At 45.2% G+C, this 15,326-nt stretch overlaps 1 protein-coding gene across 1 annotated transcript in view; it reads left to right on the forward strand.

Moving 5' to 3' along the window:
- Positions 1 to 15,326, forward strand: part of LOC128301212 (triple functional domain protein) — a 77,937-nt gene that overhangs the window by 43,652 nt on the left and 18,959 nt on the right. The window contains exon 2 of the mRNA XM_053037576.1: positions 10,836 to 11,829. Within this exon, the coding sequence (XP_052893536.1) occupies positions 11,124 to 11,829 (706 nt within the window). The 5' untranslated portion in view covers positions 10,836 to 11,123. The remainder of the gene's footprint in view (positions 1 to 10,835; positions 11,830 to 15,326) is intronic.

The following is a 15,326-nucleotide window of genomic DNA, read 5'->3' on the forward strand; positions in this document are numbered from 1 at the left end:
CCGGGGGCGCTGGCGCATCGGTGCGTTTTAATTGCGCCGGCGGTAATTTCCCTTTTCTGCCTGTAGGGCTGTTCGGTACACTTCGCCGAGAAGGTCCGAAGGACGCAAACGGGGGAATAATCAAAATAAATAAAGGACGCGTGTGCGATACGCGGGTTTGGTCGATGGATTTTCTCTCTTTCTCACACAGCTCTAGAACCCTCTTCCCTTTCTTGCGCACATATGTGTGGTTCTGTGTGCAACGAGAACGAAAATAAAACGCAGAAAGCAAAGAAAAAACAACACTGACACATATGAAACATTTTTCCAGCCACGCGGATAGGGAACGGATGCCGGCCTGCTGCCTGTCCGGGTTTCAGATTCTTGCTCGAGAGTTTGCGGTAAGCCACGGTGCGGTTAGGACGGTTTTCTGTCGGTTGCGAGCTGTTCGTGCGAAAGCAATACTTCTGCGAACGTGCTCATGTTCGTTTGTGCCAAATGATTAATGATCGAACAGAAAAGTGCATTTTTTGGTTGGTTTTTCGACCTGATCGACCATCCTGCAAGGGCCAGCGTTAAATTTAGTGCAGCATAAAAATCACATAACGATCACCAACCGTACACTCTCACACACACACAGGTGGAAATTGTAGGGTTTGGGTCGAAGTTGGGGCGATCGAATTTTCGGCAACCTCGCGATCGTACACCAGGGCGTGTTGCTGGAAAAATTTGGTGCACATTGTGCCTCTCCGGTGCTGGTGGCAGTGAAAGTGAAAGGATGATGTGCAAGTGAGTTTAAGCAATTTTTCGCGTCGGTACGCACGTACCGGACGTACGTGCATGGGAAGAGTGAGAGTGATTGCCAGTGGAAACAGGGGGTGATATTGTGAGTGCTGATAAGATAAAGGATTCATCTTGAAGGCGGTTCGTCATAATCGGGGGCAGCTTGTCGAAATTGCATCGAGCACTGCATCGAGTACGTGTAATTAGGGAATTCGTGTGCAAGTGGTGCAGTGAAGAAACGAAAAGTGAAACGCAGCAACGATTTTTTTTTCGTTCAATAATTTGCCCTGCGCACCTGAGTCACTCGTATTGCTTTGGCTCAACGTAAAGAAGGTGCATTTTGGGAGCCTGAACTAGTACGGTGGTCCGAAGATAAGGTGATTATTTTTATCTTTACGTTCCATTGTGTGGTTTAAACCATTTTTCTTTAGCTTAATTATAGTTATTGTTTATCCCTTATTATTTTGGGGGAAAGGATTCAGATGCGCCGTTGGGTTTTTTGCTTCATGTTTTTCAAGTTACATCTTATTTCATGTCAGTAGAAGGTAGATTGAATTTTTGACATTTTAAATGTCATGAAAATCACAGCACTTTTGCAAACATACTATATAGTCTTTATGTAATGTTAATAATACGTGTACAAAGTTGATTTATTTTTATCCGTCATCATCCTACCGCAGGTACAGTGTGTAACATAACTATGCAAATGCTTGCTTTTTAGAATAAAAAATTGGGAAATTTAAATGATAATCTACAAAAGCAAGCATCATTCAGGTAAATAAACTAAGACCAAAAGTTGGTTTAAATTAGTTTTTGTCTGTCTTTAAAAATCGCGAGGATAAATTAAGAAGTAATTTCAAATTTGTTTAAAGTTTTGTTTATATTTAAGATTAAATTTTAAAATTTCAAAACATATTTTAAGTTATTAGTTGCAAAGCGGCCATAATCAATTCAATATTTAAGGGTGGAATTCGTGAATTATCGTATACAATATAAGATAAAATGACATTTTAGAGGCGTCATTGGTCCTCCTATACCAAGAAGTTCTTCTCGTGTCGGAATATCATCTATTCCGATTGGTTTTATGATCTAAAACAAGGACTCATATAATTAAGTAACACACTGTGCATTCAATCATCTGATAAGTACATGCCAGAAGGTTTTGTTGTGCCCTGGGGATAAAGATAATGTTCTCATTGATTTTCACAAACAGTAAAAACGGTTCTTTTCTTCAATATCCTTCAAGAAAAATTCAATTTAACCAACCACCAAAGTGTCTCTCCCTTTTGTGTTCCGCCCAAGAACGAAAGTGCCGCAGCCTTTATTTGCTCTAGGGCTGGGCAAACACACACTCGCCACTCTAAGACAATTTCACTTTCACATCGCTTGCAATCCAACCCAAACAAGCTGACCACTTGAACGGCACAAACAACACCCCAGGACCGCAGCGCCACTCACTCTTTGCTAACCTGGCGCCACAGAACGTGGCGTTGCATCGCCACCACAACTGCAGCCAACAGCATCTGCTTGTCAACGGGCAGCAAAGAAAAAAAGGAAAGAAGGAAAAACACCCAACCCGGTGTCAACCGTCAATGCATATCACATCCACACCGGGCAAAGCTACTCAAGCCTAATGGTGTATGACTTTGTTTTGACAGAGTGCCCGGTTGGCTGTTCGGTTTGGGCGATTTCCGTTCGCCGATACCCGCTGCGTGCCTGGCAAACACAAAATCCATCCAACGTCCGAATGGACACGTTTCCGAATTACTTACGCCCGGAGACTTAACAAGCTTGCTGCGAGCCAATGCTCTCAACGTACTCGCGCACATCCGGTCGGGTGGACATGCATAGGGCTGGACAGATGGTGGAAAGAAAGAAAGAGTCGAGCCGTTTAATCAACCGCCCGGCGGATGGCACGTGTTATGACGTTTGCAATGCCGTGTCTGCCGAAGTATTTTATGCGAAACAAGAATAAGCATATCGTTAAACGAACAGGATACTCTCACCGAGAAGGGATTATTGTTCCGGTGGATTTGCTTCGGGTACGAGTTCCACCGCGAATCAATTTTGCGTTACGAGTGGGATTTTACTTCAGCCGAGTTTTGAGCATTGATGAAAAGCGAAACACTGTTGCGAACGAGGGTTCGTGCATTTTATTTTAATACCTTACAAGGCCCTCAATGCTCGTTATGCATGGAGGGATGATTGAGTGGCCATTTTTTCTAATAATCTTGCAACAGCACCATCGCCTGTGCATGATGTCCCTTGTCACTGAGCGAGGTAATAAAACACATTTTTCTGTTTACACCTTTTTTGTGGTGCGTTAATAACCAATTACCGAAAAGGAGCAACAAAACGTGCCCAACACACACTTTGGGACACGTGTGCATCCCAGAACTATTCCGCATCATCTTCCGAGTTGGTACAAACATGAAAGGGAAAATTTGCAACAAAACACCCTACCACATTGCGCACTACCCGCAGCGGAAATGGACTGACCTGATGGGCAATAAAAATCCCCGTCGCAGAACTAATTCACCAAACATTATGCCGAACGCGCAGCTTCCGCCTGGTCCACCGGTCCGCCGCCCCGGGTGCCATGTGCGAAGCGGTCCCGACCTGGCAAAATATTGATTCACTCGCTACATTCGCTATCGCCGGTTTCCTTTTTCATCGCAGCTCATTTCCGGTGCATCCGTCGAAATTGGATTTCCGGCTCTGTGCGCGAGACAGCACGAGACAGCATTTGTTGTGAAATAACAAGCCGACGGCAGACGGCAAGCAGCACTTTCCAAACATTTGTTTGATGTTGGGAAGTGTTTGATGGCGAACTGTGTGGAGAAGTTTTATATCTCTTCTTTATTTATTATTGTCTGTTGGGTTATCTCTTTGTAGTGCCACAGTTATATTTATTAAGAAATAGAAATACACTATGTGGAAACATTATGATATGTATATAAAACATTTAAATTTGTCTACTTTATTCTCTGAATATTTCATTAGTTAAATACAATTTCTTACTCTTAATGAACTAAAAGACGAATATAATTTCTCCTAGTTACAATAAAACCATTTAAACGATTCAATCAGAAAACCAAATCTTTGCGTTCCGATCAATTGCGTAAATCTTTACGCAATATGTTCCCATTATGTCATCCCTCCCTAATGAACCGACCGGCGCACGATCCACGCACTTTGATTTAATTTCTTCGAATTTGTTCTCACTTTCCCCTTGGAGGTCCTGGACGGGTGCGGAAAACAGAAAACCCTCACACGGGTAATTGATTTCTAAGCCGATACATTCCCCTTCGTACTTTGCAACTGTTGCATCATTTAAACTCCGATAATGTACCCTGCAGAGGGATGCATCGCTGAATGTTTTGCAATTGTTGGGACGAATAATACGGAGGGAGGGAAATTTTAAATCTATGAACATTTGGTTGATTGTATGGGACGGAATGGTTTTCGACTATATGAACCACTGTAACAATGTATGTTAATTACGGTATGATAAGTATCTTTAGCTTAAGTTTGTTCTTATCACTATAACGAGCTGATGTATGTATTTCAGACATAAACATACAATTTCCGCATTTCGTTATAATCCATCTGGTTGGTTGAGGCAAAATGTTACTCACTTTTTCATCGCGAAATAATTATGGGAACCAAGGTTCGGTTTTCCCGGGAGCCTACACAAAACCAATCCTTGGCCTTTTCAGCGCGCCCTCAAACGCTGCCAACGATTGATTACCGGCGACTTAACACTTGATCTCCAATTGCCAGTCACAAGCCTACCGGGGGCTCTCACGAGCCGATTTTTTTTTTCGTTGTTGTATATGGCAAATAAAAATTGTACATCAACTCCTCAGCCTTGCCACATGCCACACGCCCCATATGAAACCGTTCGAAACAGAAACCCTTGGAAGCAGAAATTAACTTATCTTGTGACCCTAGAGTGCCCCCGTTCGCGACGTTAATCGCGAATAGTGCCGGAGCAAACATACGCCCTCGGTAACCGGAGCAACAAAGTAGCTCGTCTAGGGGCGTGTGTGTGTCGAGCAGTGGAGTGACCCAAGACCCGGGCCTGTAGTGCGCGATGCTGAGCGCAGACGGAACCGGTGACGGTTGGACGCGGAAGACTGCTGTTGCAAACGGTGCACACAACATGTTCATGTCTTTTTAGAAGGTCGGAGCATATCGGGTGAAGGAAAGCGGGAGATTCTCCTTCGTCCTCGCTCGTGATCCAGATGTTGCACAATGGCGTGTCTGGAGCAGACGTACTTGTTATACAATGTCGAATCCCCGGGATGATGTGATGACGGAATGGTGGCGTGCTGGTGTGCTGCCTGTTGATGGTGCATTACGTTCCATGGCTGGCGCGGACCATTTCGTAGCGGGAGCTTCGGGTAATAGTTGAAAGGAAAAGTTCCGACACATACCGATCGGAAGGGCTTTGTTTGTGTGTACAAAACAGACTACTAGTGCATGCGGGACAAACGTTGTTAATGTGGCGGTGAACGATTTATTCTTCTGTTGACGCCGTTCGCAACGCGGAGGTTGATTTGCATGCTTCTTGCCGCGCTAGACTCTTTGATAAGATTACTGGGCGAGTTTATTGGATTATTATGAAGTTGAATGACGCATTTGAGGTGGATGAAAATAATGCTTGAAAGACATTTGCGATTTGAACACATTACTTGCATTTCTAAATACTAATTTCATGCAAAATTCAAGTTTAAAATGTGTTATGTAGACATTACTGGATATTATGCAAGAAGCAGAAATGTCAAACATAAATGAAATATAAAAATGGAATAACAGTAGAAGAGACAGAGTAAACTTGTTGAAATTATTTACAAAAAGAAAAATATAATGAAGATGATTGTATAAAACCAAAAATGAATAATAACATTTGCCAGGAAGTCATACATTAGCTAATTAAAAACAGTAAATAAGTAGTATAAACTAACGGAAAGTAAAATAAAAAAAAAGATAAACAAAGAAGTAAGCAAAATATTTAAAAATCAGAAAAAAAGAACGTGAAATACATTCACATTCAAAATAGGAAAAACAATCAGCTCAAAATAAGGAAAATCCCATTACATATAAAAACACTTAAGAAAACAACAGACTGAAAGTCATGTTTACTGAAACAGAGAAAGACAGAGTTCTGAATATGATGAAAAAATACGGAATTTAAATGTAAAACGTGTACCGTGTGTTATTTACAAGTAAACTGTGTCGTAATTTAACCCTATTTCAAATTTCCCATATCGCCTATTGAGTTGATCTTTTTCACCTTTCTCTATTGCTTTTTTCGCAAACTCACCAAAAAAGCATCCTATCACAATGTTAATTACTCGATGAAAGATGGGCTGATGTTTAATTGCAGCTTCTCATGCCCTCGGGACGTGCACAGATGCGTGCGGATGAATGAAACAATCTTTCACCGATCGATCACCAAACAGCCGCCCGTTTACACTTGACAATAAAGCCCTAATTGCGCCGATACTTTTCTTACGCAACCGTTCCGACTTAGATGCGATAACAGTATCCTGCAAAAATTTCACGTAATTCATCGGTATGCTACACCGCGCTACCAGTACTTCGACCTTTGTGAAGTGATGCGAAAATATTCCGTCTTCCGTTGCGCAATAGGCACCTTTGGCAATGTGAAGAATAAGATCCCTGGCAACATCGACCTGTCCATCCACTCGGCGGGATAATCCCTCGCAAATGCAGAGAAAAGAAAAATGTATGTCGAGAGCACACTATGGCTCGCGAAAAACCCTCCGAGCCTGATGTGACGCACTAATCGTACCTCTCGTGACGTCTCATTCAACTCCTTCAAAACCGATCGTACCCATTTCCGTTAGTCGTTTAACCCCATCGCTGGGCTGTGCAAAATTTCTGGAATGGAATGCCTTCCCTGCCCGTCTCCTGTCCGGATCGCCCGGTGGTGGTGATCGGTCCGGCGATAGCTAATTTCGCTCAAACACTCCCGCATCACACGCCACCAACGCTTAGCGCGTTCGCCTTTCTTCCGTGTATTATTTTATACTTTATCATCATTCTGCACGCCCCCTTAAGAGGACGCCCCTCATCACTCACATGGCTAGCAAAGGAAGCGTCGAAGGGTAGGAAAAATACAGCACCGAAGCAACCACACGGCCACACAGGTTAAAAAAATGGCACCATTTCCCGTGTTGCTACATGGGCGAAGGAGTTTCCGTAGCCCGTTTTTAAGCTTAAAGTCAAAGAGTTTAAGCCCGACCGGGAACTGATTAGTCGTTGGCGTGTCGACGCCAGGCTGCGGTGCTTTGCCGGTTTTGTTTTGTGCCGCGTACGGTATCCTCCGGTCGGTCATCCGGCACCGGCACGAGCCGCGCGCGTATCTTCGCGTGTTGACGCGAAACGTTGACGTGCGGGATACAGCTCCTCTTCACGGCCTGCACTCGACGAGCGAAAATTGAAATTAGTAATTACGATAATTGCTAAGGATCATAAATTAAACGAAACCCAATTGGCTCTGCCATTTGGAAGCGTTTTGCCAGGCGGTTTGCTTCAAGGGAGCTTTGCACATGTACGGTGCCTGGTATGACATCTTCCGGAGTGCGGATTGACCACCGCGAGTACCGTGGCGGCTGGATGGTTGCTCAAGTGAATAAATGATTTTTTGATGAGCCGCGGAAATTGCCCATGAGTGGGTTAACGTATTTGCCAAATATTGTGGACGAAGAGTTTGCTTGTAACGTGTGTCTTACGATAGGCTTTGTAATTATTCATTTTATTGTTTGAAATTTCATTTGAAAACATTCAATGTTCATTAATTCGATTGTAATTTATCCGCTTCAATACACTCATTTAGTGTGCTAACCTTTGGCAACAATAACAACTTAGAAATGATTCCAAAACCACCGATTGCATCTTCCCTGCGCAATGATGAACTCTCACTTTTCATACAAAACCTCGACAGCAAAATAGAAAAATTGACCGTTCGGTACTTGATTAATGGATGGCTGGAGCTGAGCGTTAAAAGATCGGACACTGCCGGCAACCGAAGCTTCAGTCCGACACGGGAATCTGTCGGTTTCCGGGCCGCGTTTTTCCCCTAATCACCGTAACAAGATCGCGTACACGCTCCTCTCGCATCTCGCGTTTTTCTCCGCACAAAGGCTGATAGGACTGATTAATTGAATTCGTTTTGTAATCTTATCATTCACGACGATCTCGCAACGCGTCGTTTCGAGCAGCATGAATGGGAAAGAAAGAAAAGAAGGTGGGATCGCGTTTGCGGGTTATGTTTCCCGGGCGTCAGCAAAACCAGTCACTCACTTCGGGACAGCTCGTCAGTCGACCCTTTCGGGTGTTTGGCACGGTTGATTAATTGGAGCTCTCGAGCACCTCATTCAGCGGGAAATGGCGCCCTGAGTGGCAAGAGCCCGGTAATGCTCAGCAGGAGCTCGCCATCCTTCCAGCGTGTGTCCCAGGAAGAACGGTCCGGTTTCCCCTCGGGGGTGGGTTCCATTTTTCAAACGCAACCAACGTACCGACTCAGCGGATCATTGGGTCGTTCACGCTCAAATCCCGATGACTGTATCGCGCCACATCAGTGGATTGATCTCAGAGCACCCACCAACATGCACCTCATTGCACCCGATGCACACATTTAGCTCAGCATGGCGCGAATGTCGCACGTGGCCCACTCCACCCAAAGCACTCAACACCGCGCGTATATATCATTTGAAACGGCAAGGCCCCGACCGATGACCCGACCGATTCGAAACCCGATGACGCCGCGACTTAATTGAGCAATTACAACCAATAAATCACACCGCGTATCGATGATTAATGGTGGGCATCCACCCCAATTTTCGACCGCGTGGGCACACCGGAGCAAAAAAAAAAACGGTACGGCAAACTAAAGTAAACCCTCCGTCTCTCGATCGTTCGTGCCTCCGAATTTCCAACCGCGACCGATGAAGCTTTTAAGGCTAATTTTAAGTATTGAACCGAAATGGTTGTAGTGAAGTAGAAACCAATAGGACCGGGAAGGTGGATTGAGATGCGAAGAAGTCGGGTGAAAAGTTCGCGCGTCCACATTCGCGCGTGGAGAAAGGGATACCGTTTTTCGATCTTCCCCAGCCATAAACTATCTTCGGCATCGCATCTACATCTTAATTATATTAATAAAAATTACCCGCCTTACGGATGAAAATCGATCCACAGAATGAAGCGCTGACCGGGTCGTGGGATGGTGGGAGGAGAGACAAGAATGGGAATGGGTCGAAGATCGCGGGGAAAATCGTTACCCTACACCCTTTTGCCGGTTTTAGGGTATTTCTTCTGGTTGGACACGAATCGTTGATGCGTTTTGGATAAAACTTTCGGACACGATCGTTCGATGGTCGGTGGCGTTATCTTCCGATTGCACTTGGTAGCGAATGGGGCGTGAAGGTTGCAGGTGCACGCCATAATCTGGGCTTTTTGTTTTTTTTTTTGTTGGCTTGAATATCCCTTCCAGGAATACGGATCTTTGGAATGGGACTCAGTAAAATTATGCTTCATTGAATCGAACCATCTTCTTTTTTTATGATTTTTGCTCATCCGAAAATGGGCAAACACCATTGCGAACGATCGCAATTTAATCTTGCGATCTTGCGAAATAAATCCTTCCAATGTATACACACACAAAAACCAATAAATCGGCACGTACACACGTTTTCCGTTTTTTGATAATCTATCAAAACAAAACCTAAAAGCAAAACACGCCAACCCCACCACCCAAACCACGGCAATCGGCAAACAATTTGTTCATGCTCGACGTTTAATCGAGAGCGGGCCGGTGGGCCCTTTATGCTTTTCGGACCAACACCGCGAGACTGGCCAGCAGGCAAATCGGAAGGAAAGGAAAGCACCACAAACAGCCTGGAAAAAGCAACGAAAAATGATAGCGATAAACCCAGCGGACCACCGGCGACTACTTTGGCCTTTTCCCGTACCGGACCGCCCGCCCCTCAATCCGGATTTCCTCCCCTAAGTGCGTGTAATCGGATCACGAATCCGAACGCGAATGGAAATTAATTGGACAATTTCTTTTCGCGCATTGCACGGACCCGTGTGTGTGTGTGTGTGTGCCGCCTGCACCGGAATCAGTGGCGCGGCATGTAAAAAGGCATGTCTGTTGGCACGTACAAGCACATGTTTAGCTACTCGATTTGATATTTATTACCGTTCCCAGTGTGGGTCATAACTCCAGTTTGCTTTCCTGGCTATTTCCCGCTTTTTTTGTTGTTGTTTGGTCATTGAGCCTAGCGGTGTGGCGCACAGGCCGGCCAGGTCGGTTATCAAATAAACATTTCGACAAAACCACACGAAACCCGCGGAAATGGTGTCGTGTTGTGTGTCGTGGTGTGAAAGGGGGATGAGGGCAAGTTACTGGGGGTGGAAACTCAGTACCTGATGTGCAGCATGATTACCTTGAGTGGGGCTAATTTTAACACGGTCACATACCGACCATTTTACGCGTGTGATAAAAATAAATGGAGCGATGCGGTACAGTTTGAGTAGAACATGTGTAACTATGAATGTAATGTTTATGGCTTGACATTGGATTTTATTAGTAACCGTGAAACTTACAGAGTGATATTGATATTGAATTCACGTTGAAGCATACGAATATTGCAACTAAAATCATCAAATTAATATCCGTTTAAGTTAAATATGTATTATAAGTTGGTAGTTGATTTGTAAAAAAATATGATCGAACTTCTATTTCCGGAGTGAAGATGGCCTGAATAACTGAACAATAATCAACCACATGCTAGTATTACCTAATATTTGAGGTTATTGGATGAATTTCTACAATAATTGGCCATCGGGAAACGACATAATTGAAGTTTCGACCAGCTGATGTGAGACAATAAGATCATCATGACATCGTAAGACACTTATCACTATGGTCTGAACACTCTTGAATTATCAATGTCATTAAACAAATTATAATCAACTATCGTAAATATTGCTCAAGGAATTGAAGTTAATTTTTGTTGTTTTTTGCTTCTCCCTTTCAGGATCTAAGCTGGTGTGACGGTTGGCCACTGGCTGTCGCGGGAGCCCTAGTGCTCCATCTTGGGGCTCTTGATGAATCGTTGGTCCGATCGCAGGATACGTACCTTTGCATTCGACCCGAGCCGGACACAACCAAACCCGAGCTCTATGCAGTTTGGCGCGGCACATCGACATCCTCAGCAGGAGCAGCAACAGCACCAAACGTTGCCACCAACGCAACCCATCATCCGTCGATCGTGTACCGTCGGTTGGATCCGATCCGCGATCCGATCACCCCTCTAGCTGTGGAGATGCTGACGGAAGATCTGCCCGCCCTGTTGCAAAACCTTCTGGTCGGCATCGAGCGGGCGATCAGCCGCGTCCCGCTGGAAGACCTATCCTTTCCCACCGTCGACGGTGGTTCGACGCTTCCGGCTACTGTCACCGAACCGCTCCACGCACTCCACGATCCGGACGCGAACGGCGGTGAGGTGTGCGAAACTGGCCGTAGCACCGTGCAGCAGCAGCAGCACACCGGCAGCGCACCGGGCACACCCAAGCTCGGGCTGCTGAAGCGTCGCGAACTGATCACCAAAAACAACAAGCTGCTAATCAACAGCAAGTACACGCAGCTGAAGCGTCAACCGCTGGCGACCGTCGTTTCCGGTGCGAACCTGTCAACGGCTGCCGGCAGGCCAGTGCCGGGGGCGACCGGTGGCAATCAAAACGGCCCGCACGCCATCGGTGGCAAAAGTGAAAATGCACCACAGATCGGCAGCAATCAGAGTAATGATGGTCTAAGCGTAACCATCTGTGACACCGGCGGGGAGGAGGGCGGTGGTGGTGATGGTGGTGGTGGCCAAGAAGGAGATAATCAGCAATCAACAGCCATCGAGGTGGGTTCGGTGGCTGCAGCGGCCGCAGCGGCAGGGATGCCACTGTTCTGTCTAGGCGGTTCCTTTCCACACATCGACAGCGACGAGGAGAGCAGTGACGAGCAAAAGAAGTGCGAAACAGGTAAGTCGAGCGGATGTGTTATGCAATGAGGGCCATTTTTAAGGTTATCCAACAATATTGACTTGCAAATTATTTATTTCACGTTAGATTAGGCTGTAAGAATATCGTTTCTTATTATAAAAATAGATGGAAAACTATATGAAATAAGAACTAATTACCCAATTTTTGTATAAAAGTTTGTCATAAAATTTCTGGCAAAACAATTTGAGTAGTTAGGTGATATTATCCTAATTCCTAATTTCCCAATGAAAAGGCACTTTTCCCGAAACCCCTTACATCCAGGACACTTCAGTGCAGGTATTACGCGCTGCCCCTGCTTGATTATGTGCCAATGATGCAGCCACTTTTCCTATTGACCCATATATCTGGACGAAGAATGACGCTCGTTGCGTTCGAATTGTGTAACGGGATGCGTTGGCTGGTCGGCAAGCGCCACACAGTTGCGCGGTAAAAATAGTTTGCTTCCTATCCCGATACCGATACCGGGCCCCATCAGAATGGTTATGGCTAGCATAAAGAAAACTAAATCGAAACACTTCTCGCAAGAAGGCTCGGTATGCGTACAATCAAGCGAGAAACACCGCCAATGTACCGGTGGGTTTGTTTTTTTTTATACGGGTCAACGTTTAATAAGCTCCACCAGAAGAAAGGTGTGCTGTTTAGTGGAGATTATTAATTGCTTCGTTCGTTTAGCCAGCCGACCGTCCTTATGTGTGCTAGTCGTTCATTTACAGTGAAAGAACGAACACATAACTGAGTTAAAACGATCGCAGCCGCCTATCGGTGGACGCAGCCAGAAACGCGCCGCAGTGTGATTGCACCGTACGAAAGACTTTAACGACCGGGCAGGCGAGGAACGGTTAGAAAAATCGATTTTCGAGTTTAGATCGAGATCCGGAGGATAAGGACGGGAAATGGAGAGATGGTTTTCGAGCGAGTCATTTTAACGATTGTCGATACTTGTAGAGGAGAATCGAAGGTTTATATGACCCTTTCCTATGAGCATGTTTAACAAATAGTATAATTTGTTGTGCTTTTTATCACCTTGTGATGCATTTTGAGATCTCGATTTAGCTTATTGCCTGATCGCTATTTTATAAGGCTAAGATATCAAGCGTTTCATTCAACTGAGATAGCTTTTATGCCGGCACGTACATTTCAATCTCGAACGCTTGCCGTACATCAATTTGCAACCACTCACTCACAAGCAAATTAGAGTACTTCATGGGGATTAGTTTTTCACCTTCCCTCTTCAGCCAACCATCGCGCTGCATGCCTTATCCCTCCAGCATAGATAATGATGACAAATGCGCTAAACACGCAGTGACAGCAGTTTCGCGTGTTGCAAACGCATAACAAGTTTGTCTAGACGCACTTTGGAAAACCGTGTCGCAATTAGCATACGCAGCTACATTAAACATCTGCCTCACCAACATCGTGTCGCGCGACCCTTCTTCATGCGGATGAGCTGTTTGGGCCGGCGCAACCGAACGGAGCGGCTGTACACGTGTTGAGTGTGTCAACTCCCTGCCTGTACGCGAGAGGTGACATAATGACCGTCATGTAAAGCGAACTACTTAAATGCAGCGCGAAAAGGAATTAAGGAGTAAAAAAAATGCGCGTGTGGCGCTGTCCCGTTGCCGAAACACAATTGTCAACGCGTTTGTTGCAAATTATGGAATTATGAAGCGGTGCTCCGTCCTGCTCGCGCGCATACACACACACACACTGCATAATGGAATGGAATGTCTTTCATCGGTGCTAATAAGGCCGCTGAAAGGTAGTGGCCCCGGTAAGCAGTGGAGATAAAATTAACTGGGAAAGAAAATGTTTCTGTTCCTGTTTCTTTTTTTTTGCTTTTCCCATGTGTAAGAATTGTACCAAACAACTCCCGGAAAACACGTCCACTATGCGAGGCAAAGCGGTTTTCGTTTGTGCGGTTGTTTGCAAGCGCACTAGAGGAAGCGAATTTCTTGATACGACTAATTTTAATGGGTCGCACAACCTTAAGCCGAAACGCACGAACGAAACGCAAACGGAACCGATCGCATCAACCATGTGTGTGTACATGGTGACTTGCAGTGACTTTATCTCCGTCTATTTTTTTTTTTCGCCCCGATTGTACACCCGCCAACGGGGCGATTTTTCCACATTTTCTTTGCTTGTTCGCTTAACAACACCAAACAATCTGATGATATCGCGCCAATACCAGCGAACGGTCACGATTGTGGTGTACTTGGCCGGATTATAAATCGACAATTCGAAAGCAAGGCGGACATTTGCTGCCGGAAGATGGTGGGTAATTAAATTACACCACCACTTCCTATTCGTACACACACACACAAACGCACGGCAAAGCCTGGTGACGATCGGATCAGAAACGGTCGACTTTCAAAAGTACATCAAAACGCAAGATCCGAACTTGACAGATTGCAGGTCGTACGGGATCCGTTTTGTGGGATGACATCTGTGCCACGATCGTCACGAAACAAACGGGGTCCCGGGTCGGTATGGAAACCGCACCATCATCGATCATTCGATCGACACACACGCGCAATCGCAATGCAACCGCCAATCGTGCACCGATCGATGACGATCGTAAACACATTCATCTTGCAGCGAAGCGAGATGTGACTTACGGAGCAGCGAGGAAAACATTCTTCGACCGATCAATTCCATCACCCGTGGGTGCGGTGCGACCGAAACCGAAAGCGAGTCTTGTGTGCAATTGTGCAATGTGATGCGCTTTGATGTCCGGTGCAGTACGGGGTTTGCCTCGCTGCCGACAGGCTGACAGACAAACATGCCCTGGAAATCAGCGGTCAGTGTGTGGCGGCTATCGGTAGGCGCGCTTGTATACATTACAACCCGTGCCCGAAAGGGAAAGATTTACATTTCCGCTGCACGTTACAAAAGTGCGGGTGCGAAACTTCCATCATTCGACCACGTGCAGCAGCAGCAGCAGCAAGCATCATGTGCGGAAGGGCGCTCTGTGGATCATGATTGATCGTGAGCTTTTATTGGCGAGTTATTGACAGCTGCACATTGGCTTATGCATGTTTGACATGGGATTGCGCCTGTAAGAGATGTGAAAATTGCTACTCGGTAATGATGAGATATGACTATTGGAATTGGCCGCAAGCCAGAAAGAAGTTTATTCAACACTCCACACTCCGCTGATGAGTGTCTGCAAGTGATGACAACTGATCATGACGAATGTTAGCAGTTTTATTTGATTTGTTGCTTATTAATGGCTGCTTGAACATAATGGAATTTGTTAATAATCATAAGTGAAGAATTCTTCAGCAATATTCTTGCCTTAATTTGATATAAATGTTTATTATACATTAAATATGTCAATTCTTTGAGCAGTTACTTCGTCACTTCTCAAGAGATTTAATATTGTTAACAGATATTCTAAAGATCTTGTGGATTCGGCTTGGAAAATCAAAATAACACTGACGATTAGATGAAACCTAATACTCCACCTAATCCTA

This window comes from Anopheles moucheti, chromosome 3, assembly GCF_943734755.1.
Source record: "Anopheles moucheti chromosome 3, idAnoMoucSN_F20_07, whole genome shotgun sequence".
In the NCBI taxonomy this organism is placed as follows: domain Eukaryota; kingdom Metazoa; phylum Arthropoda; class Insecta; order Diptera; family Culicidae; genus Anopheles; species Anopheles moucheti.